The 26506-nt window shown below is 43.5% G+C and overlaps 1 protein-coding gene across 2 annotated transcripts in view; it reads left to right on the forward strand.

The window, feature by feature from the left end:
- RTN1 (reticulon 1) overlaps positions 1–26506 on the forward strand; it is a 295768-nt gene that overhangs the window by 141192 nt on the left and 128070 nt on the right. For both annotated transcript variants that reach the window (XM_073609279.1, XM_073609278.1), the window contains exon 3: positions 8889–9665. In XM_073609279.1, the coding sequence (XP_073465380.1) occupies positions 8889–9665 (777 nt within the window). The remainder of the gene's footprint in view (positions 1–8888; positions 9666–26506) is intronic.

Consider the following 26506-nt stretch of genomic DNA (forward strand, 5'->3'; position numbering starts at 1 on the left):
TCCTAGGATTTTGTTGTCGGAATGTCCGAACAAAGTCCGACCGTTTGTACGGGGCATTACTCGTGTTATTCTGCTACACAGCACTGTTTATTACGTATTGATATATGTCTGGGCAATGTAACCGCACAAGGCAGGACTGATTCTGTAATCTATGTCCCCAGGAACATATCGGACCACTCCCCTCTTATCCTAGGAATAGATTTCTCCCTGCAAAAACAGAATAGGCTCTGGAAGGTTAATCCCTTTTGGTTTGAGTTATTTCCAACCCAGGATCCCATTCCTGAGGCAATTAAACACTTTATGCAGACTAACCAAGGTACAGCCAACCCCGTGGTTGTTTGGGATGCACTAAAGGCCCATATGCAGGGACTTATAGTAAAGCAGATCTCTGCCATTAAAACTAAAACCAAAGAATGGGAGACTACTATTGTGAATAAAACTAGTGAGACAGGAGCCCAATATATACAGAACCCATCAGCAGACACTGAACGTAGCTGGTTAGAGGCCCAGGCAATGTACCAACAGGTTACTCTTAATGCAGCAGAAAATAAGAGGTTTTTTATCAAACAAAATTATTTTAATGAAGGGGGAAAATACAGGCCACCTTTTGGCGGTTATAGCTAGAGCTCAGCAGGGAAACACACACATAGAATCCATAACAACCCCACTTGGAGACACAGTCATTGAACAGACCCAGATCGCATCAGTGTTCACTGATTTTTTTAAAGATGTTTACACATCAAAAGTAAACCCTACTGAGGAGGCACTCTCTCAATTTTTGGATCAGTGTCCCATACCTGGAGCCACAAATCAAGAAGTGGAAATGCTAAATGCCCCACTCACACTGGAAGAACTTTCTCTGGCTGTGTCCCAAATGGCGAACAGTAAGGCCCCAGATGGGTTACCGATAGAAGTCTATAAAAGATATAGTGAAACACTACTGCCAAGCCTTCTAGAAACATTAAATGACTCGTTCAATAATGGCCGTCTCCCAGAGTCCATGGGTGAAGCAGTGGTGGTGGTGCTTTCTAAACCAGGCAAAGACCATCAACATCCAGATTCATACAGACCCATCTCGTTGCTAAACTCGGATGTCAAGCTTTTGGCGCGAGTATTGGCGACGAGATTGGTGAAGATTATCTCTAGGTTGGTCCATGTAGATCAATATGGATTCATCCCGGCACGATCCATGGCTCTGAACATCAGGAGACTTTTCCTGAATATTCAACTACCGATTGATAACCCGGGTAATAGAGCGGTCCTTTCGCTCAACGCTGCCAACAGCGTGGAGTGGAACTATCTATGGGCAGTGCTGACTAAATTCGGACTGGGAGAAGGATTTATATCCTGGATCAAGCTCCTATATGCTGCACCATCAGCAAGAATTAGAATAAATGAATCACTATCAGAGGCCTTTAAACTTTTCCGGGGTACTAGACAGGGGTGTCCATTGTCACCCCTGCTCTTTGCCCTTGCACTTGAACCATTGGCAGCCAGGATTAGAGCATCATCTGATATTGTGGGCTTTTATAGAGGTCAAAGGGAAGATAAATTATCTCTATATGCTGATGATGCCCTGCTGTACTTGGGAGACACAGCTGGCTCCCTGATAGCTGCTATGCAGATCATCGACTGGTTTGGTGAACTTTCCGGTTTTGCCATCAATTGGCATAAATCGGTGCTCCTCCCGCTGGATGATCTACCATCGGCATTGCCGGAGAGTGTGTCTAGGATACAAGTGGTCACGTCCTTTAGATATTTAGGAATAATCATGACAAAAAACCCCAAAGATTATATCGCTCATAACCTAAAACCATTACTTCAGAAATGTAAAACTAAATGTGCTACCTGGTGTTGGTTGCCATTGTCTGTCACAGGAAGAGCTAACTTAATAAAGATGATATGGGCCCCACAATTACTATATATACTACATAATGCACCAATCTGGATACCAAACTACTGGTTCCAACGTATAAAGACTCACAACTTAGATCTTTAATTTGGAAGAAGAAAGTAGCCAGAATAAAATTAACTACCCTACAGTATCCTAGGGACCAGGGAGGAATGGCTGTGCCCCATGCGCAGACATACTTCTTTGCTGCACAGTTACAACACTTTACGGGCTGGAACAAATCTGATGCATCAGACCCCTCTAAACCCTTACTTATTAATCCCACAACGAGATATCCAGCTGTGTGACTTATGGAAATGGGCTTCCCTGAGGCCCCCCCCCCACCCAGTGCCCCACGGTATGTCTAATTAAAAAACTCTGGAGTAGCATCAAACGAAGACTAGGAATAAATGGTTTTCTCCCTAGCACACCAATCTGGCGAAATAGGTTTTACACAGAACTGGCAAGACTCGGTGGTCACACGCGGTGGGAAGTGGCAGGGGTGAAATATCTACATCAAATTTTTGATGATCTAGGCCTGAAATCCTATAATAAATTAAAAGAGGAATTTCCATTACTGGGCAATTTTCACTACCAAAATATACAATTAAGTCACGCAGTCCGATCTCAGAGCAATTGCTCGTCCCTGCGTTTGGTAGATTCGACCTTTCTGGAATCTGTTTATGAGGAAACGGAGAAGAGGGGTATTATCTCCAGACTCTATTCTCAGCTGCTGATACATATACAAGCACCCGACCTCTTGCCCTGTAGGGAGAGGTGGAAAGGAGACATTGGTACCATTGACAGGGAACAATGGGAGCAAATACTAAATGCAGGACCTCTTGTGTCGGTGTCAGCAGCACAGAGACTATAGCACCTGTTCATTTTGCATAGGGTATATAGAACCCTAGTACAACGGCATCACTGGGGAAGTAGAGACACGCCCATATGCCCTAAGTGTCAGATACATCAAGGAGACCTTATACATATGCTGTGGAAATGTCCCAAACTTGTAAGGTATTGGAACAAGGTTATAACAATTATCAATGTAATTTATCAGGTTCAGCTGACTGTAGATCCACTGGTGTGCTTGTTGGGATGCTTGGAGGAGGAATTATACTCACCTCCAATACACATAGCTCTTATCAGACTGCTTTATTTAGCACGAAAGCTCATTGCGAGATATTGGTTGTCGAATAGAATTCCGACGAGTAAACAGTGGATCCAGGAGGTTAATAATATTCCTATAAGGGAAGAAAATGCCTATTACCATAGGAAATCACCACAAATGGTTGAATATGGCAATGTTGGCTAGGTGCCCCAGAAGTAGCTCCTCCACAACTAGTCCTTAATAGACTGCTACAATGCTGACAGTTCAAAGAAGTGGAGAATGTAGATTACTGATGCAAACCAAAATGGCACACTGGACGGGAAGACACAACAGACCAAAGATTTTAGTGATAAAAGGCACATACCTAAAAAAGTCATGTATTGGGGAAAAGGTAAAATTGCTTTTAATGGTTGAAAAGTTATACATTAAAGTTTTGTTTGTTTCCTTTGTTTTATTGTAGTTTATATACAAAGGTGTATTGAAGCTGAAAAGGCATTTATAGAAGTTGCATTATAAAGAAAGTACACAATTCTCTGTAAAAGTATGAATACTGCATTTATTGGCGTATAACACGCACCGGCGTATAACACGCACCCCAAGTTTAGGAGGGAATTTTAAGGAAAAAAACTTTTAGGAGTAAAGTTTAAGGAAAAAAAACGTACATTTAAATGCCCATCAATGCAGCCTTATCGTGTCCATCTGCAGCCTTGTCAGTGTCATTGCAGCCTTTTCAGTGTCAGTGCAGCCTTTTCAGTGTCAGTGCAGCCTTGCCTCAGTGTCCATTGCAGCCTTGTCAGTGCAGCTTTGCCCCAGTGCAGAATTGTCAGTGCAGCTTTGCCCCAGTGCAGCCTTGTCAGTGCAGCATTGCCCCAGTGCAGCCTTGCACCAGTGGTCAGTGCAGCCTTGTCCCCAGTGTCCATTACATGCTTGGACAGATCGCCGCCGACATACACAAAGCGTGTAGTTTTAAATATGGCACCGCGGAGTTCGGAGGGACTTGGAGGAGCTGAACGAGCGCCGCTGAGATCACAGTGACTGGGCAGAGCCGAGATACACATAGCCGAGTGTTCTCGGCTCTTCTCGTTGCCGCTCACAGTCACACCCAGTCCCTATGATGGACATAACACAGGTCCAATGGCGGGACTGGGCGTGACTGTGAACGGTGCCGAGAAGAGCCGAGAACCCTCGTCTATGTGTATCTCGGCTCCACCCAGTCACTGTGTTCTCGGCGGTGCTTGTTCAGCTCCGCTGAGTGCCTCCAAACTCCGCGGCGCCATATTTAAAACTACACGCTATGTAAATGTCGGCGGCGATCGATCCGATAGATCACAATTAGCGGGGATCGGCGTATAACACGCACCCACGATTTTCCCCTGATTTTAAGGGGAAAAAAGTGCGTGTTATACGCCGATAAATACGGTATCTATCTCCTATAAATGGCAAGCATATATGCATACTTGTATTGAATGTAACTTTTGCTTTTTGATACAATAAAAACCTTTTTTTTTTATTAAAAAAAAAAGCTAGCCATAGACGGTTCGAATCAAGACTGGTTCAGCAGGAACCGACCAAGATTCAAACCATGTATGGGCAGGCTGAATGTACCCTAATTGATCGATCGATCAACTTGGGTACAACCAGCCTGTCCGATTTTACATCTGATTATTGCTAGCGGGGGAAGCCGATGTGGATGGTTTCCTCCGCCCCCCAATGGCTCTGTGGGAGGGATTCAGTGTTGATGGGGGAATCGAGTGATTTTTTTTCTTGCAACCTGTGGGTTGCAGGAAAGGAATTCACTCCGTCTGTGGCTGGCATAAGTCTTTTGCTGTATTGTTTCGGTAGCAGCAAAATGTGTGCATAATCTGACAGTAAGGCTGGCCATAGAAGCCGCTTTTATTTTTTTGATCAGCCAGAGGGCTGGTTGGAAAAAGCCAACAAATCTTCCTCACTGTGCTATTGTATTCTGACAGTAGGACTTCTCTGTGGTCAGAATACACCAATCAGCAGCTTCAGCCGATTGACTGCAGACACTGATTACCAAAGAATCATCCAATAGTCCCGTTCGACAGAAGTTAATCATTAGATCGTCTTCTGTCTAGCAGGAATGGCCATATGTAGATTGAAGTTTCAATCATCTTTGGGCAACTTAAAGCAGGCCATACATGAATCAAAATTCGGCAAATTTTAATCCTTGTCTGAGCAGGCTGATTATACCTATGCCAATCCATTGATTGACTTGGGTACAACCAGCCTGTAGGATGTTTGGCATGCGGTTAATGCCGCAATGCTAGCAGTAATCCTTGTGTCCATGTCCCCTTCACCTGCAGAACATAATAGCACTGCAGGGGGCATTCCCCCATCAGCACTGACTGTGTTGATGGGGGAATTGAGAGATTTTATTTCTTTCTACCCATGGTGGAAGGAAAAGAAAATTGAATCATCTATGGGCTGCCTAAGAGACAAACCAAACGATAGTAGATCTGAAAAAAGAGTGGCGATTGATTCAAAAATGACTAAAGGTCAGCAGGGATTAACCATTGGATAAAAGTTAGTCTTCATTTAATTCAAAAAGAGAGGACTCAACCCTAACACACATTAATCAGAAATTGATGCCTGCACCATAGATATCTGTATTGTATATTAAAGTGTTACTAAACCCACAACAGTAAAACCTGTCTGTATGTGCAGAATAGCATGCTTGTTATACTCACTGTGGAACTTAAGGGGTTAATCCTCTGTATTGTGTAAAAAGGCTCATTGGTCCTTTATGGACAGATCCTCCCCCTCCTGCGGGGTCTCTCTTGGCAGGGCAAGATAAGACACAGTGAGGGTAATGTACATGCTCAGTTTGGTTTCTATTGCTGGAGAGAACATTTCCTTGTTGATCAGAGCTAGCCAGGTCACATGATATTGAAATCACACATTTGGGTATGTATACAGATCCTAGATGACAGCTCGGTCCCTCCCTCCTCCTCCATGCCCAGTAACTAAAAAAGAACACAGTAGGTGGGATGTTACATCTTGATTGATGGATGATCTGCCTCCCATAACAGCATGAGGACACAGGCTGTAGTGGAAATCTCCTCCTACCTGAACACTCAGCACTCGGGAAAACCCTACAGTTTATCATGTGACTATGGTATACAGATCAGCCAAAAAGGTATATAGTGGCAGTATTTTAATGTTAAAAAGAAGATTTATAAGCTGCGGGCACTGTAGGGGGGCAGATGAACTATTTTCATAATACTGGGTTTATTAACACTTTAATATTTTGCCAAACCAAGTTGTTATCTAATAAGTTTGCATTAATTTGAGTCATGTTTTTAATTATTTTGTCTTGTGTTTACTGTCATTATTGGAATCAGCTTCAAAAGAGATATAATACCCTTGTGCACAGCTATGCATCAATGCTGTTAAAAGCAAACATGCTCAAAATGATTACAATGACTAGTCAATTTTCAGTAACGCAATTACGGTAAAGCTAGCTTATCTGTCAATATAACTGCCACAATCTAATAGAGTCTTCTCATACATCATGAGTAGTCAGCTTCTCAAGAAAAAAATAATTGGTGCTGAAGTAATTCTGCTATGAAACACGCACCAAGATCATGACATAAACAGCATCTAAGAATATGAATACAGGCGGAGTTCAGAGAGTGGTCAAGACAAGCCAGTCAACAACTGGAATCAGGATACAGAATCACAGGGACACAGGATACATAGGAGGCTGAAGACAAAGCAGCACTGATCCTGAGCACTGGCTGAGCTTAAATAGCCCATTCGGCTCCAAGATCTGTCACAGGTGCACATGAGCGCCAGCGCGCATGAGAATGCGAGAGGGCACGTGTGTAATCACACGAGTATTTGCATGTGCATATGCATTAGCCAGTGCCCAATTCTTACGAGCACTAAAGGGAACATGTTTTAGCCTGTGCACAGAAGTCCATCCAGAGGAGTCATCTTGTCTATTGGCAAGCCTTTTCCTCACATGTGTGATACAGAGCCATTCAGTTGGAATGGCACCCCGATGTATGCACATGGCATAATGCACAATAGTAGTAAGAGTTTTGTGCTGTCAGTGTATCATTGGGGAAAATTCCATCACTTCCTGTCTCCGAGACACAACCAGAAGTAAGGGAAAGTCTCCCAAATTGAGGGGTTTTCCTCTCTTAGTTGCCCCCAGGACCGATGTCCCCATTGGATGTCCGATGTCCCCATTAGAAGATTTCACCTCACCTCTTGTTCTGAGGACAATTCTAAAATTTTGGATTTCCACCTACTTTCTTTCTCAGGGACAGTGATTACCACTACAGATAGGTTGATTCTCTCAAATGGGGTTACAGACAGAAGCACACAAATTATAAAAGGTCTAACCCAGGGGTAGGCAACCTCAGCCCTCCAGCTGGGGTGAAGCTACTAGTCCCATGAGACATTGCAAGACCCTCACAATCACAGGCATGACTCCTAGAGGCATGATGGGATTTGTAGTTTCACCACAGCTGAAGGGCCGAGGTTGCCTACCCCTGATCTAACCCTTCTATCCAAAACTAAAAAAATAATAAAAACTGCCAGGAGACACACTTTGCCAAAGCCTAGGAACATTGCGTGTACTTGGGTCCCCAGCACTTGTGTAATGTCATGAAGGTTATTTCACAGTTACTCACAACTACATTTAGTTTTTATCTTTGGATTGAGTGAAAAGGGTTAGAGCCACCTTTACATAGTTACATAGTTACATAGTTAGTCAGGTTGAAAAAAGACACAAGTCCATCCAGTCCAACCATAAAAAAAAAAAAAAAACGTACAATCCAATATACCCAATACTATATCCACAGTTGATCCAGAGGAAGGCAAAAAACCCCAGCAGAGCATGCTCCAATTTGCTACAGCAGGGGAAAAAATTCCTTCCTGATCCCAGAGAGGCAATCGGATTTTCCCTGGATCAACTTTACCTATAAATGTCAGTACTCAGTTATATTATGTACATTTAGGAAAGTATCCAGGCCTTTCTTAAAGCAATCTACTGAGCTGGCCAGAACCACCTCTGGAGGGAGTCTATTCCACATTTTCACAGCTCTTACTGTTTGAAGTTATAATTACTGAAAATCCAATAAGAACGCAAACAAATGATTTTAGTGTCCCTTAGAAAATATGAATCCAGCGCCCCATTTGTTCTTGTGTTTTTAGGTTATTATTATTGTTTGTGTTCCCGTTTGAGAGATTTTTCCTCACTTCCAACTGTTACTACTTAAAAGTAGGAAATACGTTTTGAGTTCCTTTGTTTTTCCCTTTTTTTCTCCACACTATGTTATGGCATTTGATACACAACTGACAGGAGCCCACACCATATGGCAGGATACTTCCCTGGATCTCTAATGATATTGGTGTGCCGCCTTGGTGTGTCTGGAGGGCTTCTGGTTCTTGTGTCCCTAGGCCTGAGTGTTGAGCTAACTGGCTCCAGCCTTTCCTGCCTGCACTTACCTTCCCGGGCTCATCAACTTTATTTGTGTACTGGCCATGTGTATACTTCTGCAGTACCTGCCATATTGGCTCAGGTCTGGCCCTTGAAGGGCTTTGTACCTTTGCCTTTGTCTGACATGACTCCCTTGTAAACTCTTTGCAAATAAAGATTACTTAACGGGAATGGAAAAGTAATCTTCCAACAAGGACACCTGTCCTGGTTATATCACCCCAATGAGGACTCAGGCAACAGAAAAACTTATCAGAGTTTCTAATCCATATGCACTTTAGGTCAAATCAGGTTGGTGAGTGAAATAAGGCAATGATACTGTAAACAGCGAATAAATTGTATCCCCCCACTTAATTATGCAAGTCTCTGAGGAGCTGCTTTCTCTGACTATACTTTTTGTTTTTGTTTGCATCCAGATGGATATACAGAACCATCTGGCTCGGAGAAACAGAGTAAATTCCACATATCTGAAGATGAACTTATCAGTGCCATGAAAGCAAAAGATGCAACAAAAAGCTTTTCCTATGAAACAACTGAAGAACAGAAAGCTCCTAGTGTTTACTCTGAAAAAATGGATCATAAGAGCATGCCGGGGCTACCAGCTGTCCCTTCTTCGGCAGATAACGAGGCTTCGAGCGTGGAATCTGGTGACTCTGAAATAGAGCTTGTTTCCGAAGATCAGCTGGCAGGAGAAGAGGCCATGCAATCTGCTTACATGACATTCAGCCACATCGGTGGTCCGCCACCCTCACCTGCCTCCCCATCCATACAATACAGTATACTGAGGGAGGAACGTGAAGCTGAACTTGACAGTGAGCTCATTATCGAGTCATGTGATGGATCTTCCGCTTCTGAAGAAAGCCCAAAGAGAGACCAAGACTCTCCTTTGATGAGACCAATGATGGACATTATCGAAGAAGAAAATGGTTCAAGAACTGAAAGCTTTGATGCCTCAGACTTCGACTCTTGTAGCTCTACAGAGAGGAAGCTCAATATGGAGAATCTGGCAGAATCAGCTGCTTATATAAAGGGCTCTTATACTGCAGAAGGACGGGCAGATCTGCTAATGATCAAGAAAGATGAAACCTTACACCAGAGAAAAGGTATTGAAGCATCAACCTGTCCAAGTAGAGCATCCGGAAGGCTGGTCACAGAGATGGCATCCTCAACAGCATTGCTAAGCAGGAAGAAAGGTAATTTACCTTTATATAATTAATTTCTATGCGACTGTAAATTAAACAGTGGCAATATTGCATGTAGTAACCATTTAGAATCCAATCTAGTACAAGGTTAGAAAATGAATTGGCTGCTATATGCCACTAATCTCTTTTGATTTTAATGTATATAACCCATGACCATAGGTACATTTGATTTCTGTGATCCAATGGTACCCATAGGCATTGACAACAGTCACCATTTTTGGCTCTATTAGAACATGTATAATAGATTCCTTACCCTTCTGGCCAGTTTCCGGATTGCTGTTGTTCCCCCTAATAAGTCTGCACCAGACTCATAAAAAGCTGGTTGAAACGGTCATGTACTGTATAATGGCTTTATTGGGGTTCACCTTGCTTGAACAGTCCCTAAGATGGCAAAAATGTAAACATACATAGAAACCAACTTTCATTTTTTTTTGTCTGAATTTAAAAGCTGATTGGCTACCATGCACAGCTGCACCAGATTTAGCTCTCTCCAGTTTTAGTAAATAAACCTAATTATGTGTATGTTGCTCCGCCTCCTCATGTGCATGTCACTGCAAGTAAGTCTTGAATGCTGCAAGTCACATAACCCACTTGCTTAGGACCACCCTGTGTCCTAGCAACTAATCACCTGCGGTTTAACATAAAAAGTTAATTTGGCCAGCTCCTCCTCCCGCCCTCCGTCCTGGGTTGTGCTGCCTCCCGGTCTCCGCTTTTCACTGATGACAGTGGCGGAGGGGGCTGGAGGGGGAGAGAAGGAGCAGTACATAGAAGGCGCGGCAGAGCCGTGGAGGAGGCTTGAGGCTGGGAGGAGAGACAAGGACAGGCACTTAGAAGGTGGGGAAGGTGGGGGACGGCAGCACAGGAACCTGTTCACGGTCTACCTGTCACCTGCCTGCGGTCGACAGGTGGACTGCGATCCATGGGTTGCTGACCCCCGTCCTACGTAGTCCAAGAATAGACATTTCCTGTGAAGAAACTTTATATGCTGCAATCCCTGGGTCTCTAAGCCTAGTGCTTGTGCAGGTGAAAGCTAGAAACTAGAGATGACACAGACACAAGCAGGCAGAGCAATTAACAGATTACTCTTCAATGACATTAGCACTCCCACATTTATAATGCTACACAGAGGAAATTGCATGGGGTACATTAGATGCTATGTGATCCAGAACAAGAAGTTGCCTGTCCCTTTAGTGAATAGGGACAAGGTCGGTGAATGAATACATGAACGCATACGTGAGTAGCTCCCGCATATGAAAACGGTGTTCAAACCACACATGTGAGGTAGCACCGCGATTGGTACAGCGAGAGCAATAATTCTAGCCCTAGACCTCCTCTGTAACTCAAAACTTGCAACCTGCAGAATTTTTTAAACGTCTATGGAGATTTTTAAGGGTAAAAGTTTGTCACCATTCCACGAGCGGGCGCAGTTTTTAAGCGTGACACGTCGGGTATCAATTTACTCGGCGTAACATTATCTTTCACAATATAAAAAAAAATTGGGCTAACTTTACTGTTGTCTTATTTTTTAATTCAAAAAAGTGTATTTTTTTCCAAAAAAAGTGCACTTGTAAGACCGCTGCGCAAATACGATGTGACAGAAAGCATTGCAATGACCACCATTTTATTCTCTAGGGTGTTAGAAAAAAAAAAAGTATAATGTTTGGGGGTTCTAAGTAATTTTCTAGCAAAAAGACCTGTTTTTAACTTGTAAACAACAAGTCTCAAGAAGAGGCTCGGTCCTTAAGTGGTTAAAGGCAAATAGACTGTGCACTGTGCAAGTGCAGTTGCACTCGTTTTCCCCAGAGTTTAGTGAATTTGGTCAAGCTTCACTTTTTAAAGCATACCCAATCAGGTGCAAGGAAACTTAAAAACCAGTTCAAGTGCACTTTCAAAGTGCACAGTCTATTTGCTTTTAAATCCACCCAATTTTCCAATAATGTTGGGAAGGTTTAGAACATCTGTCAACAATGTATTGCTCAGCTGGATGAGAAGAACTGTTATTACCCTGTTTTATGGCAATTTATCAATTTATTTTCATTTGTTTCCGTTGTCGTAAATTCCGATCGCGTGTACACAATTCCAACGCACAAAGTTCCACGCATGCTTGGAATCAAGCAGAAGAGCCGACGTGTTTCGTCACTGCGTTCTTGACGTTCAGAATTTCCAACAAGATTTGTGTGATAGTGTGTATGCAAGACAAGTTTGAGCCAACATCCGTCGGGAAAAATCCATGGATTTTGTTGTTGGAATGTCCGATCGTGTGTACGGGGCATATCAGTACCTTTATCCTGATGAAGAGGATGCAGATCCCAGAAATATCCTACTGATCTTCTGTCGAATAGGTAGGGCCACACACAGATCGAAATTCACACACACAGATCGAAATTCAGCTGGTCCCTGCTAAACCGGCCAAATTTTGATCCATGTGAGGCTACTAAGGCTATGTAAGAGATTGCCAGAGGAATGGTAAAAGAGGTCTGGGGAAGCAGACTGGGCTGCAGTGATGGCTTTTTTATGTTACTGCTTTTTATTGTCCTCATTGCCTATTTGTTGCCTGTCCATTGACATGAGTGCCTGTTGCACATGTATTGCAATCTTTGTCTTTTTGCTGTGCATATATTACCAGTAAGTTGCCCACATTTGTTGGCCATGCATTGTCACAGGTGTGTATTTGTTTCCAGCCCTTTTACAGAGGGCAGCAATGCTAATTTACACCTCTGGTGTGTGGAATCGAGTGTCCCCCTTGCCAACGCCTTGACACCGCAGGACACAAGAGGTGACATAGAGGTTGTCTTGGAGGAACCAAAGCGCCCATTGGGGGGTACTATATTCCACACACCTGGAGATGTGGAATAGTATCAGCACACAGAGCTCTGCAAGAGAGCAAATTTCCTGCAAACTGGTCACCAGACAGGTAGGTAATAATTTGCTCCTTTCAATGGCTTATCCTCTTTTGAGTTTCCTTCCTAACAGGGTCACTTTAACAGTCATTTGGGTATATTGTTAGTTGCCTTTTTCACTTTACAGGTTCCCTTTAAGAAGTAATTCAAATATAAAAACTAGAAGGTGATTGAATTCCCTGGTGCCTAGCTACATCTGAAACATTTTTTTTAGCAGGCTGATCCTCTAGGCCAGTGATTCTCAGTCAGGGTTCCTTCAGACAATGCTAATGGTTCCTTGAGTTGTGGCTAATTCACCATCAAAGGTGCATAGTTTCAGGACTGACACCACTTGTCAGAGCCAGCGGCATGATGTCAGCGATCTTTTTAGATGTCTGTATGGGTAGCATTTTGACCTCTACTGTAAGATGGGAATTTTTCTAGTTGATCACCGATGTTTGAGGCATTTTTCTTGCTGACCCCATGAATTGTTTTTAAGGATTCCATGAGACCTGAAAATTATATCAAGGGTTGGGGTAAGAAGGTTAAAAAAGCTGATCTAGCCTATATAGGCCTACCTAAAGATAAAGGACATAAGGTATATGGGATATATTATGTATGCGAATTCTGTTCAGATTCTGTTCCAGGACACCCTAACTTTTTTTCTTGTTTGGATTCCAATCGTTTTATTATTTTTTTTTCAAATAAACAATATAAATAGTATAAGGATAACAAAATTATCTCCGGTATTCATAGCAGTAAAGCACGTATGACACGTATGAGCACATATGACAAAATACAAAACAGGGAGGGTCAAATATCGAACACAGGAGACAGTGAGCATATGTATCAGTAATGGGACAAATAAAAAGAAAAAGTAATGGGACGATCATCACATAATTAGCAAACATGACAAGATGATGGTGAACAAATGTAGGGTCAGAAGAAGCCATAACAGCCACATTTGTGGACATAATGGGATTGTAATAAAGCAATGTAAAGTGAAAAAAAGGGGGGGGAGTGAAATGTGGGAAAGGGAAAGCCAAGTAGGCTTGTATCAAATACCTGAGAATACAACCATGTCAGTAGCAGAGAAGAAGAATGGAAAGCATGACTGAGAACTAGAAGAACGACGCAGTAGAAAGACAGTAATAGGAAATAAAGAATGGAGGAATGAAGTAGGGAGGGTCATCCCAGAATTCGTTAGTCTACAGACAAATACTGAATCCAAGAATCCCACGCCCCTTCAAAATTTGAGGTATCGTTCTTGTGGGTACAGGTAAGCTTATCATTAACCATGATCCAATTTAGTTTGAGTATGACGCGATCAAGTGGTATCATAGGCTATTTCCAATATTTCGCAATGGTGATTCTAGCTACCAAAATTATGTATAAAATCAGCTTTGCAGATTTATTTGGGACTTCAGGGGGTATTTTTTTTTTCTTGTTTAATAATTCTTTATTAAGAAGGTTTTCATACAAAGAAAATACATAAGGACATGCAAGCATGAAACAAATTGGGAAGAGAAGAAAAGATTGACTGCGCTTGTGAACAAGTATGGTTCTTTTCCTGTGAAACGCGTCAACTGATCATCGTTGCAATTTTGTCTGGCTCATGACAATAAAGAAAATTCTACAGCATCTTTTCTTCTCTTCTTAATATTGCTTACGGTGATAAGCCGGGATCAGCACCTTGGATCAGGTGTGTCCATTTTTTGCTTGAAGCGGTGTGTGCATCCTTGTTTGTTTCATGAAACAAATTGGCATGATATCATTGACCACATGTCAGTTAAGGCCAAAAACCAGCATATAACAGAAATAGTTAAGAAAGTTACAAAGCATGGTCAACCCAACATTATTCTATTCACACCTTGACTTTTTAATTATTCCTCTTCCATCTTCCACAGATACTCACCCATCAAGCCTAAAGGTTTAGTTGCATACCCAACACATAACCATAGCCAAAGCTGTTGACTGTCACCATTTTAGATTTCTAGCTAAATATTTTTCTTCTGTTTGTCTAGCTTTTTAAGGATGAGAAAACAGATGTTTTAATTAGTAGTAAAAGGCGTGCAGTGTTTCTAAATTAAGCATTGCATCCACTATCAGTGCAGTGTATGGATGAACTGCACTAGGCCTGGATACTGTTAATTGGCTAATAAATCTTTATGGCACAATTTTATGCTGACCTATAGAATTCAAAGTGTATTCTGCTATTATTACGCTGTGTTCTCAGTCATTAATATCGTTTACTGCATTGCATGTTTTTATCATACATTGTTCACCTTTCAAAAGAAAGTGTTGTACACGATTGTCTAGATGTTTTTATTGGAAAATGTATGATGTACAGTAGTGATTAGGATAGTGGTTTGTTTTGTTTGCTTTAGTTTTCTTGCCATATTGTTTACCTAATTTGTTCTGCTAGAAATGGCCTTTGTTCTTAAAGTGGTTCTAAAGGCTGGACATTTTTTTTTTTTTTACCTTAACCACTTCAATACTGGGCACTTTCACTCCCTTCCTTCCCAGGCCAATTTTCAGCTTTCAGCGCTCCTGCACCTTCAATAAGAATTGCGCGGTCATGCAACACTGTACCCAAATGAAATTTTTATCATTTTGTTCACACAAATAGAGCTTTCTTTTGGTGGTATTTATTCACAAATCAATTTTTTTATTTTTGCGATAAAAGGAAAAAAAAAGAGTGGAAATTTTGAAAAAAAAAATATTTTCTACTCTCTGTTTTAAAAGAGATCCAATAAAATCAAATTTTGTCATAAATTTAAGCCAAAATGTATTCTGCTACATGTCTTTGGTAAAAAAATCCCGTTAAGTGTATAATAATTGGTTTGTGTGATTACGGACATATGTATGTAGATGATCATGTACAGATGTGCGCAGATGATCACAGATATATGTGTGCAGATGATCATTGGGACATATGATTTTAGTGTTACATATGTGGGGGACAGGTGTTTTTACTGTGTGGGGACAGTGTTTTGGGGACATTGTGTGTTTACATTGTGTGTTTACATGTGTGGGGACACTGTGCCGGTGATCAGTGTGTAAAAAGCTGTAAAAAACAGCTCATACTCACTGATCACCAGCCGGCTGGCTGCAGCGACCTGCTCTCCTCTCCTCACTGACAGCTTCCGTGTGAGGAGAGGAGAGCCGATCGGCTAGCAACCAGCTCTCTGTTTACATCACATGACGTCTTTAATTGGACACAGCCGTCATGTGATCAGGAAGGCCAATCACAGAGCCCTCCTGCTGATCGGAGATGCGCCGTATCGGGTGACACGAGCGCATCGGAATCGCTCCGCTGCACGGGCACGCATAGGCACGTGCGATCGCCCTCCTTCTGAGGGACGTTCCTAAATGTCCACTCAGAAGGAGGAAGCGCCCACCCGGCCGTATATGTGCAGTTGCCGGGTTTGAGGTGGTTAAAGGCATTCTCTGCAATAAGGTAAAAAATGCCCCATCACTTATATTGCCCTCACCCCCCTGTATACTTACCTGAGCCCGATCTTGATCCATTCTGCAGCGGCTTTCTCCTCTTTCTCAGCTCACCAAGGCAGCCTTGAGAGCCATCGGCTCCTGCTGCTGTCAATCAAATCCTGTGAACAGAAAGCAGGGGGTGGGGCTGAGCTATGCTGTGTGTGTCAATACACACACACAGCCCAGCTCAGGAGCAAACCCACAGGTGCGCCCCCATAGGAAGCAACTTCTTATGGTGGCGCACCAAGTAGAGGAGGAGTCCAGAGCGCTTGCAGGGAAGCCGAGAAGAGGAGGTTCAGGGCCACTCTTGCACAGAGCAGGTAAGTATAGCATGTACATTATTTTAATTTAAAAAAATATTAAAAAAGCTTTACAAATGGTTTAAAGTACAGGTTGTAAGACTGATAAGCGATAGGAAGGAAGTTTTTTTCTTTACTGTAACTTAACTCAAGCAGTGCACGTCTGCTGTAGTGGAGCTTATTGGCACAACTGAAATACCTGGCCCTGCCCCTTTCCCACAAGACCCCGCATCTTGATTGTTTTCCATTTACCTAGGAAGCTAAAGGAAGTTTGCATTGCTTGGTTGCATTTTTCGCCATGTGTTTGTTGGCTGTCATGTTGACCACAACACAGTGATTTAAAGTTGTCCTAGTGCTACAAGCCCAACAGTTTATACATTCTTATTTTTTTCTTCTGAACAGTGCAAATGAAACAGTATCAGCTAAATAACTTTTACTTTACATAAAAGGGAATGTTGTATTTCTCCGGGGGGCGCTCCTCCATTGGCATAGATTGTAGTCGTCTATCAGAGACTTCCAACTGAGCCATGTTACATGATGATAGATGAGTTCCAGTTCTCTAGTTGTTCAGCCTACCAACATGTTCTTGTTTCTTGGCAGGGATTCCAAATTCCATTAGGTAGCTCTGATGATACAAGATGAACTTTAAAGTTCAGTTTCCAATAAAGTTCCTTATTCTGCTGTCCCTATACTGGAGATTCTCAGGAGCCGGTTGCAATAATCTCTAAAGTAACTAAGCATTTGCGGCCACCTAGGATACAGCATTGCTGAGAAGGATGAGTATGAAGCCACGGCCAAAGGAAAGCCGTGACTATCCCATTTTAACCTAATTGCACACCCCTGGTGTGCAGCACTGTTGTTGAAAGCACAACAGTACTTTCAAATTCCACCTCCTTCACTGTCCCCCCTCTTGATAAGCAAAAAATCATAAAATCTATGGGAATGTTTGACCATTGTTCAAGAAGAGCATTTGTGAGGTCAGACACTGATGTGGATGAGAAGGCTTGGCTCGCAGACTCTGCTCTAATTCATCCCAAAGGTGTTCTATCTGGTTGAGGTTAGGACTCTGTGCAGGCCAGTCAAATTCTTCCACCCCAAACTAGCTCATCCATGTATTTATGGACTTTGCTTTGCGCACAGGTGCTCAGTCATGTTGGAACAGGAAGGGGCCATCCCCAAACTCTTCCTACAAAGTGCGTCTTAAGAGTTCCCTTTACTGGAACTAATGGGCCAATAAGGGGCCAATTCCAACCCCTGAAAAACAACCCCACACCATAATCCCCCCTCCACCAAATGATTTGGACCAGTGCACAAAGCAAGGTCCATAAAGATATGGATGAGCGAGTTTGGGGTGCTTGACCCCAAACTCGTGAGGAACTTGCTGGCCTGACCTCAACCCGATATAATACCTTTGGGATGAATTAAAGCAGAGACTGCAAGCCAGGCCTTCGGTGCCTGACCTCACAAATACGCTTCTTGAAGAATGGTCAAACATTTCCATAGACACACTCCTAAACCTTGTGGACAGCCTTCCCAGAAGAGTTGAAGCTGTTATAGCAAAGGGTGGGCCAACTCAATATTGAACCCTATGGACTAAGACTGGGATGCCATTAAAGTTCATGTGTGTGTAAAGGCAGGCGTCCCAATACTTTTGCCAATTTAGTGTATATGTGTGGTTATTTAAAGTGTCAAAGAGAGCTCCATCACTGTCTTTCCCCAGCCGCAGCTGACAAACTGATCCTCAACAGCAGCATTCAGCTTATGTATATGTAACATATTGTATATGTATTTAGGCGGGACTGATGACATCATGTGATGTTATGGAATGGGAGGAGCCATTTGCTCTCTGGTTTTGATTGGTGCATTTTCACGTAAATACTTGTGCACAACTGCATGCACTTATCACATGCCGGATGAAGGTTGTCCTGTGTGACTCCAAAACCTTGCAGTACACTTATTGTGATGTGATCTTTCTTTAATAAAAAAACAAAAACGTTTGGACGTAATTGAAGATCCTTGGTGTGCTGGCGAAGATTTACATTATCTTACCACCTGTCAAACTCCTCTGAAAATCAATCTGAATGCAGATTGCTTTTCAAAGGATCAGCAATTTAGAAGCACATGTAAACGTAGCCTAGTAGGGACTCGTGACAATAAAACCTGCTCTATTCAGTGTCGCTCAATCCAGTATGAGTTTTTGCTGGTTTTGGGCTTTAGGTTTAGCAACTATCCTGTTAGAGGTGGCATATGGAATACGGCTTCAGCAGCTTTTGTCTACTGGAAAATTGTCTCTCAAGTTAAAACCTTCATGGAGATAAAATATTAATTGTTGTTTTTCTGTTTCAATATTTCATTGAGTTTTCGAGGAAATATAGAACAGAGTCATTTGCGCAGTGGCTGTAAAGAACTGCCAAGGACATACAAAGCAGTATAAGGGAAAGACTAGTATCCAGGGCTATAAGACATTTGTGCAGATAGTCCAAAATAATGCAGAACCTTTGATGCCCTTGAGTGGTGACCCACATTCCCCGACCCATGCCTCCTTAGATATATATATTTCTCCTAGTGGCAAAGTGGGAGGGGGAAGGGACAGGGGTAGTTTTTAGAGCTGCACAAGTAATCGTTAAAAAATCGTGATCTCAATTCATCCCCCCTGAAATCTCTCCTGCGGATTTTGCCGATTCTTTCATATAAACAAGTGGAGAGCCTTTATCTGCTCAGTCAGCTGTCAAAAGAAAGCATCGGGGCAGGCTGCCAAGTCTTTAAAGCGGTTGTATAGTCATTTTTTTTACTTTTACCTACAGGTTAGCCTATAATAAGGCTTACCTGTAGGAAAAAAAAATATCTCCTAAACCTGTACGGTTTAGGAGATATTCCCCTTGCTATGAGCCACTGACTGCAGCGGCGCATGCGCAAAGGGGATTCTCGGCTGAAGGCCCGGCAACTGCCGGACCTTGCCGGGAAAGAAATCTCCCGCGCGCACGTGCGGGAGTGATGACATCGCCGCTCCAGCCACTCACAGCACTGGAGCCGCGATACCCGGAAGACATGCCGAGGCAACATGTCAGCTACCTCGGCGTGGACCAGGTAAGATACCGACGCCTCGTTCTAAGGTAAGTATTTCATAATGAGCTAGTATGCGGTGCATACTAGCTCATTATGCCTTTTGTCTTACAGGGGTTAAAAAAAAAAAAAATAACTTGAAACATTGTAACTAAGCTTCCTTCTTAGATCAAAGGGATAGAACTTCTGTGTAAATAAATAATCGGGGCAGTCTGCCAAGTTTTCAACAACCTGTAAATGCAGGAAGTTTAACCACTTAAAGTCTAAATCTTTTTCTGACACTTCTTTCTTAAAGTGGCTGTAAACCCTTACAGACCACTTTAACCCACAGGTAAGCCTAGATTAAGGCTTACCTGTAGGTGCAAGAAATATCTCCTTAACCTACACGGTTAAAGAGATATTTTCCTAAAAATGGGCACCGATGTCTACGGCGCACAACGGCGCAAGCGCACTGAGCATGCCGTTAGTGAAGGCTAACATGCCGTCACTGACGGCTCCCGTGCGCATGCGCCAGAGTGATGTCATCGCTGCTCCGGCCAGTCACAGCGCCGGAGCAGCGATACCCGGAAGGAAGATGGACGCTTCGTGGAAGAGGGGACAGCGGTGACATCGCAGGCTCCTATGTCAGGTAAGTGACACATAATGGGCTACTATGCGATGCATAGTAGCCCATTATGCTTTACCTTTGCAGGGAAACAAAGAAGAAGTAAACCCATAAGTGCCGGTTCACACTAGACGCGGCACGACTTGCAGGTCGCCTCACCGAGGCGACCTGCACACGACTGCCACGGCGACTTGCAAGACGACTTCTGTATAGAAGTCTATGCAAGTCGCCCCCAAAGTAGTACAGGAACCTTTCTTCTAAGTCAGAGTGACTTGCGTCGCTCCGATTAGAACGGTTCCATTGTACAGAACGGGAGGCGACTTGTCAGGCGGCTAGGTCGCCTGACAAGTCGCCCCCGTGTGAACCGGCTCTAAGGGTTTACTTCCTCTTTAAGTTAAAATCAATATTTTTTGCTAGAAAATTACTTGGAACCCCCAAACATTATATATATTTTATCAGAGACCCTAGGGAATAAAATGTCAATTGCTGCAATATTTTATGTCACACTGTATTTGCCCAGCGGTCTTTCAAATGCAATTTTTTGGGAAATAATACACTTCAATGGATAAAAAAAAAATACGAAACAGTAAAGTTGGCACAATTTTTTTTGTTTTAATGTGAAAGATGATGTTACACCACGAGAATCGTGATCTATCTTCTAAGCAAAAAAATTGTGATATTCATTTTAGCCAGAATCGTGCAGCTCTAGTAGTTATAGAAATGAATAGTAAGAAAGAAGAAATAGACAAAAAAGATCCAATAACCCCAAGGGCTAGATAACAGCAGCTGGATGGATTTAAAGTGGAACTACACTGCATTTGAGCACTGCAAACCAAAAACGCTATATAATACTTTTTTAATTTTAAAAGCAAACTCTCCCAATGATCCATTGTCTCTATGCTTTATTTTGCTGATAAATTACTTTAAAAAACACCCCCTAGCATTTCTGGCTGTGGCCTTCTTGAATAAGGGCAGATGATTAATTAGCATTTACTTCCTGGAATCCATCTGCCCTTAGCTCAGGCATGCAGGCAGGAGGGTGTGTTTAGCTGGAGAAATCCCTCCTCCCCTCCTGAAGACTTCTGGGACATATGACATCATTTGCCTAGGCATTGAAACCATGAAGTAACTGAATAAATGTAAAAAAAGTTCAACATAAGTAAATATGATATACTTTCCTATATATTTACTAATGCTAGCAGCATAAGGATTAAAAGTAGTCAATATAATTGAGAGAGTGAAGTTCCACTTTAAAGTAGAAAACAACTATCCTAGACAGGGGTCCCAGTCTTTGAGGAATTATGGTCGGTGTGTTTAGCTGGAAAAAGCCCTCCTCTCTTCCTGAAGGCTCCTGGAACATTTGACATCATTTGCCTAGGCCTGGACGCCAGGAAGTAACTGAATAAATGTAAAAAAAAAAAAAAGTTTAAAATAAGTAAATATGATAATCTAAATAAGGAAGTTACTGCGCTAACTTTAAATAAGAAGAAAAAAGCTGCTACATAAACAATGTGACCAACATATGAAATGTGGATGATAGATATTGTAGCGCTAATACGTGAACACATATATCGATATATAAGTGAATCAGTGCAAAAACCAAATATACAAAAGTAACATATATGGAGATGTGAAAAAGTCCAATGACTGTGAAAATCTTTAAAAGAGGGCTTATGTGTCAACCACCAAATGATGATAAATCAAGGATGGAAAAAGCTGGCACTGTATGGTATGGGAAGCATCAAAGATGGTAAATCTTCAACCAAAAAGAGAGGTATATATACTCTTACCGGAACAGTTGGACTCGAGTGCCAGCGACAACGAGTCATAAAAGCAAGAGTGCCGGAATCGGCGGATAAACGGAACTCAAAGGGATCCAGGACCTCAAAGCACAAATCCAGGGGTGTTGTAGGTAACCATCAAACGAACCTCCGATGGAAGGAGCACCAGGGCTGGACCTTGGGTATGGAGAGACCGGCTGGACCGCAAGGCAACTGACATCCAGATGGTTATGTAAAGAAAAAATGCTTCCATATGGCGTAGGTCAAAAAATGTTTTTTTTTTTAATTTCTAAAAAACAGCATACAGCAATAAGAGTAAAAAACTGTGATCACAGGATAAAAAATTCAGGGCAGTGTGGGGAGCGATAAGCCAAGCCCGACGCGTTTTGTCCCAAAGGACTTCAACTGGGTTCACCAAGTAAATATGATATACTTTCCTATCTATTTACTAATGCTAGCAGCATAAGGGTTAAAAATAGTCAATACAATTGAGAGAGAGAGGTCCCAGACTTTGAGGAATTTTGGTTGAGTCACTAGATACTAGAAATGTTCTCATTGACAAGCAGCACATTCATATGTGTTTCACTTTCTAGCAAGGCCACTGTAGGCTTCTTCTAACTTCTAGCAATGATCTGTTAGGCCCCTTTCACACTGACGGACCAATCAGTTTTTCCACCGGACCCAATTGGACCATCCATTACTCTCTATGGAGCAGCAGATGTTGGCGAACATGTGTCCACTGACACCCGCCGGCATCCGATCGAGTCCGCTAAAAATAGACAGATGGGGATCCGTCTGGCAGATTGGATTGGATGTCAGTTGGATGGAAACAGACAGGCGATACGTTTCCATCCGACCGCCCCATAGAGAACAGCGGGCTGTGTCCGTGTCTGCTGTTAGGTACCTGGTAGTTGAGCCCGACTGATGAAAGGAGACCTCTCTTAAGCACTGGTTCAGAAGCCACTGGAGTGGGGACAGCAGTCTACTGAGCACAGTGGGTAGGAGTGCCTGATGCAGTTTCTTGCGATGACCAGCGCAGGAGCTGATGAGACTTCCTTCAGGGAGGCTGTATAGCGGATGCGAGCAGGCAGAAGCGGATCCGTTAGCAGGCAGGAGAAGGATGTTGCAGCAGCAGAACCTGGAGCTGGAAGAGCAGGTGGTGAGCAGCGTCACAGGACACAAGCAAAGCGGAGTCAAACAGTCCGTATCAGCAGGAGATCAGGCAGGTATATGGCAGAAGGGATGATCACAGAATAGTCAGGCAGGCAGGTAATCGGCAACGGGTAACAGGATAAAGCAAGGTCAGGCAGGCCGGGTCGGGTAGGAGATAGCAGAATAGTCAGACGGAGCCGGGTCAATTCACAATAGTAACAACAGGCAGATACAGAACTCGGGTGCAGAGCTGCAGACGAACAGCACCTGATAGAAGTAACTGACATCTATTTAAAGGGACTTTGGCACCAAACAGCGCAAGCGCGAACGGGCGCGCGCACGGCGCACACACGCACGCGCACGGCGCGCGCGGAAGCGCGCCAGCGCCCCCCAGTGGGAAATTTGGCTGAATTACTCTGGGAAAGCCTCTCGTGCACCTGCGTGCACGTATGTTAGCCCGATGACCACCAACACGTCCCTGACATTGCCCCCTCCCAACGGGCAGCCTCCGGATGCCCAGATAACTCCTCTTCTCAGGATGAGCAGAGAAATAGGCCTGAATCAAACGTTCAGCGTGAATATTGTTATTGGGTTCCCATGAATTGTTCTCTGGACCATACCCCTTCCACTTGATCAAGAACTGTACCTGCCCCAATCTTTTTCTGCAATCGAGGATAGCCTCCACCTCATATTCCTCGTTTCCGTCCACCAAGACAGGTTCGGGGACCCTGGTGCCCCTATTAGGGAAGGGATCGGTTACAGCAGGCTTCAATAATGACACATGGAACACAGGATGGATTTTAAGTGAGTCAGGTAAACACAGTTCGTAAGACACCTCATTAACCTTCTTTTTCACCGGAAAAGGTCCAATAAACTTAGGAGCAAGCTTCTTGGAAGGACAAGCTAGTTTAATATTATTGGTAGACAGCCATACCTTATCGCCAATCTGCAGGTCCAGATCTCCTCTTCTCTTTTGATCGAAGAACCTCTTACTGTCTGCTTGTGCCTTGGATATCGCTTCCTGTAGCATCCGGTTGTTGTGACTGAGAAACTGTACTGTGTCCTGGACCGCTGGAACTGGGGATTCTGGAAGAAAATCTGGTAAGAAAGACACATGAAAACCATAATTGGCAAAAAACGGGGACTGACCCGTGGCAGAGTGGCTAGCATTATTGTAAGTGAATTCCGCTAGAGGTAGCAGGGACACCCAGTCATCCTGTACAAATGAGGTAAAGCCTCTTATGTACTGCTCTAGTGTTTGATTTGTCCGTTCAGTTTGCCCATTTGTTTGGGGGTGATACGCTGAAGACAGGGCCAATTCAATTTTCAGTATTTCACATAGGGCTTTCCAGAAGCGTGACGTAAACTGCACCCCCCTATCAGATACTATATTTGCAGGGACTCCATGCAGCCTGACAATTTCCTTGATGAATACACGGGCAGTCTCTGCAGCAGAAGGTGTCCCCTTTAGGGGCAAAAAGTGGGCCATCTTGGACAGACGATCGACGACCACGAAGATCGTCGAACATCCTTCAGAGCATGGCAATTCTACAATAAAGTCCATTGCTATCATCCTCCAGGGCCTATCTGGTATGGGTAATGGCCTCAACAGTCCCCAAGCTCGGCTCCTAGAGGTTTTATTTTGAATGCAAACAGGACAGGAGCTAACGTACTTGTTGCAGAATTCTTTCATGTTAGGCCACCAGAACGTGCGTTGCACGAGTTCAAGGGTCTTATGGACCCCAAAATGTCCTGCAAGTGGATGATCATGCAACAAGCTCAGCACTTTGACTCGGATGTCTTCTGGCACAAATATCTGACTTCCTTTCCATAATAACCCATCTCGAGGTACTACAGCAAGTCCTTGAAGGCTTGAAGGTTCTGGTGATGCTTGTCTGATCAAGGACAGGATGTCCGTCTGGAGAAGTAGGAAATTATTTGCTGGCAGGATGGTGTCAGGTACAGACGGTTCCTTGGAATGGTCAAACATGCGCGACAGCGCGTCTGGTTTCACGTTCTTGGTTCCTGGCCGATAAGTAATATGAAAACAGAAACGTGTGAAAAATAAAGCCCACCGGGCTTGTCGAGGTTTCAGTCTTTTAGCAGATCTTAAATATTCGAGGTTCTTGTGATCCGTATATATTAGAACCGGATGGACTGCACCCTCCAACAAATACCTGCCTTAATGGCCAGTAACTCTCGATCACCCACATCATAATTTCGCTCAGCCGGCGAGAGTTTCCTGGAGAAAAAACCCACCGGGTGCATCAGATCCTTGTTCCCCTGTCGCTGAGAGATGACTGCGCCCACGGCCACTTCAGAAGCATCTACCTCCAGAATAAAAGGTAGGGATGGGTCAGGATGGCTGAGAATTGGAGCTGAGGTAAACCGTCTTTTTAATTCTTCAAAGGCCTCCTGAGCCTCAGAGCTCCAGTGAAAACGACAGTTCTGCTTGGTTAGCTGCGTAATAGGTGAAATGATGGCAGAGAATCCTTTAATAAATTTTCTGTAAAAATTTGTGAATCCGACAAAGCGCTGTACGCCCTTCTTGTCCAGAGGGGCTGGCCAATCTAGCACAGCGGACACTTTTTGAGGATCTATTTTAATGCCGGTAGGAGAGATCACTAGCCCCAAAAACTGAATGTCCCTTTGTTCAAATTCGCATTTTTCTGCTTTGGCATACAGTCCGTGTAAACGAAGACGGCTCAAAACCTTGCGAACATGTTCTCGATGTTGGTTAAGGGAATTGGAGAAGATCAAGATATCATCCAAGTAAACTATCATAAAGATGTCCAGGAAATCTCTGAATATATCGTTGACCAGATGCTGGGATGTGGCAGGGGCATTGCATAGGCCGAAGGGCATGACCAAGTACTCGTAGTGTCCGAAACGGGTCCGGAAAGCCGTCTTCCATTCATCCCCGGCCCGAATGCGGACCAGGTTGTAGGCCCCTCTTAAATCCAACTTGGTGAAGATAACAGCAGACCTCAACTTCTGAAATAGTTCAGGTATCAGGGGCAACGGGTAGCGGTTCTTGACTGTGATCTTATTTAAGTCCCGATAGTCCACACATGGACGAAGAGTCTGATCTTTTTTGGCAACAAAGAATATACCCGCTCCAGCTGGGGAGGTAGAGGGTCGAATAAAGCCCTTTTCGAGGTTTTCATTAATGTATAGCTTAAGAGCCTCTTGTTCCTTTTCAGATAATGGGAAGATGCGCCCGAAGGGAATCTCAGCCCCCGGAAGCAACTCAATTGGGCAATCATAGGGGCGATGGGGTGGCAGGGAGTCCGCTCCCTTCTTGCTGAAAACATCTGCAAATTCGTGATAAACTTCTGGTATGGCTTGGAGGTGATCTGGATCTTCATCCATGCAGAGTAAGGTGGCAGCTGGTTTGGAGGGTTCAGGTAAGCAATGTCTCTGACAATAGGGAGATAGAAACTTGATTTCACCGGTAGACCAATTAACGTGGGGATTATGGGCCTGAAGCCAAGGCATGCCCAAAATGATTGGAAACAGAGGAGAGGAGATAACGTCCAGAATCAGGAACTCTTTATGCTGA

This window comes from Aquarana catesbeiana, linkage group LG13 (assembly GCF_042186555.1).
Source record: "Aquarana catesbeiana isolate 2022-GZ linkage group LG13, ASM4218655v1, whole genome shotgun sequence".
NCBI lineage: Eukaryota > Metazoa > Chordata > Amphibia > Anura > Ranidae > Aquarana > Aquarana catesbeiana.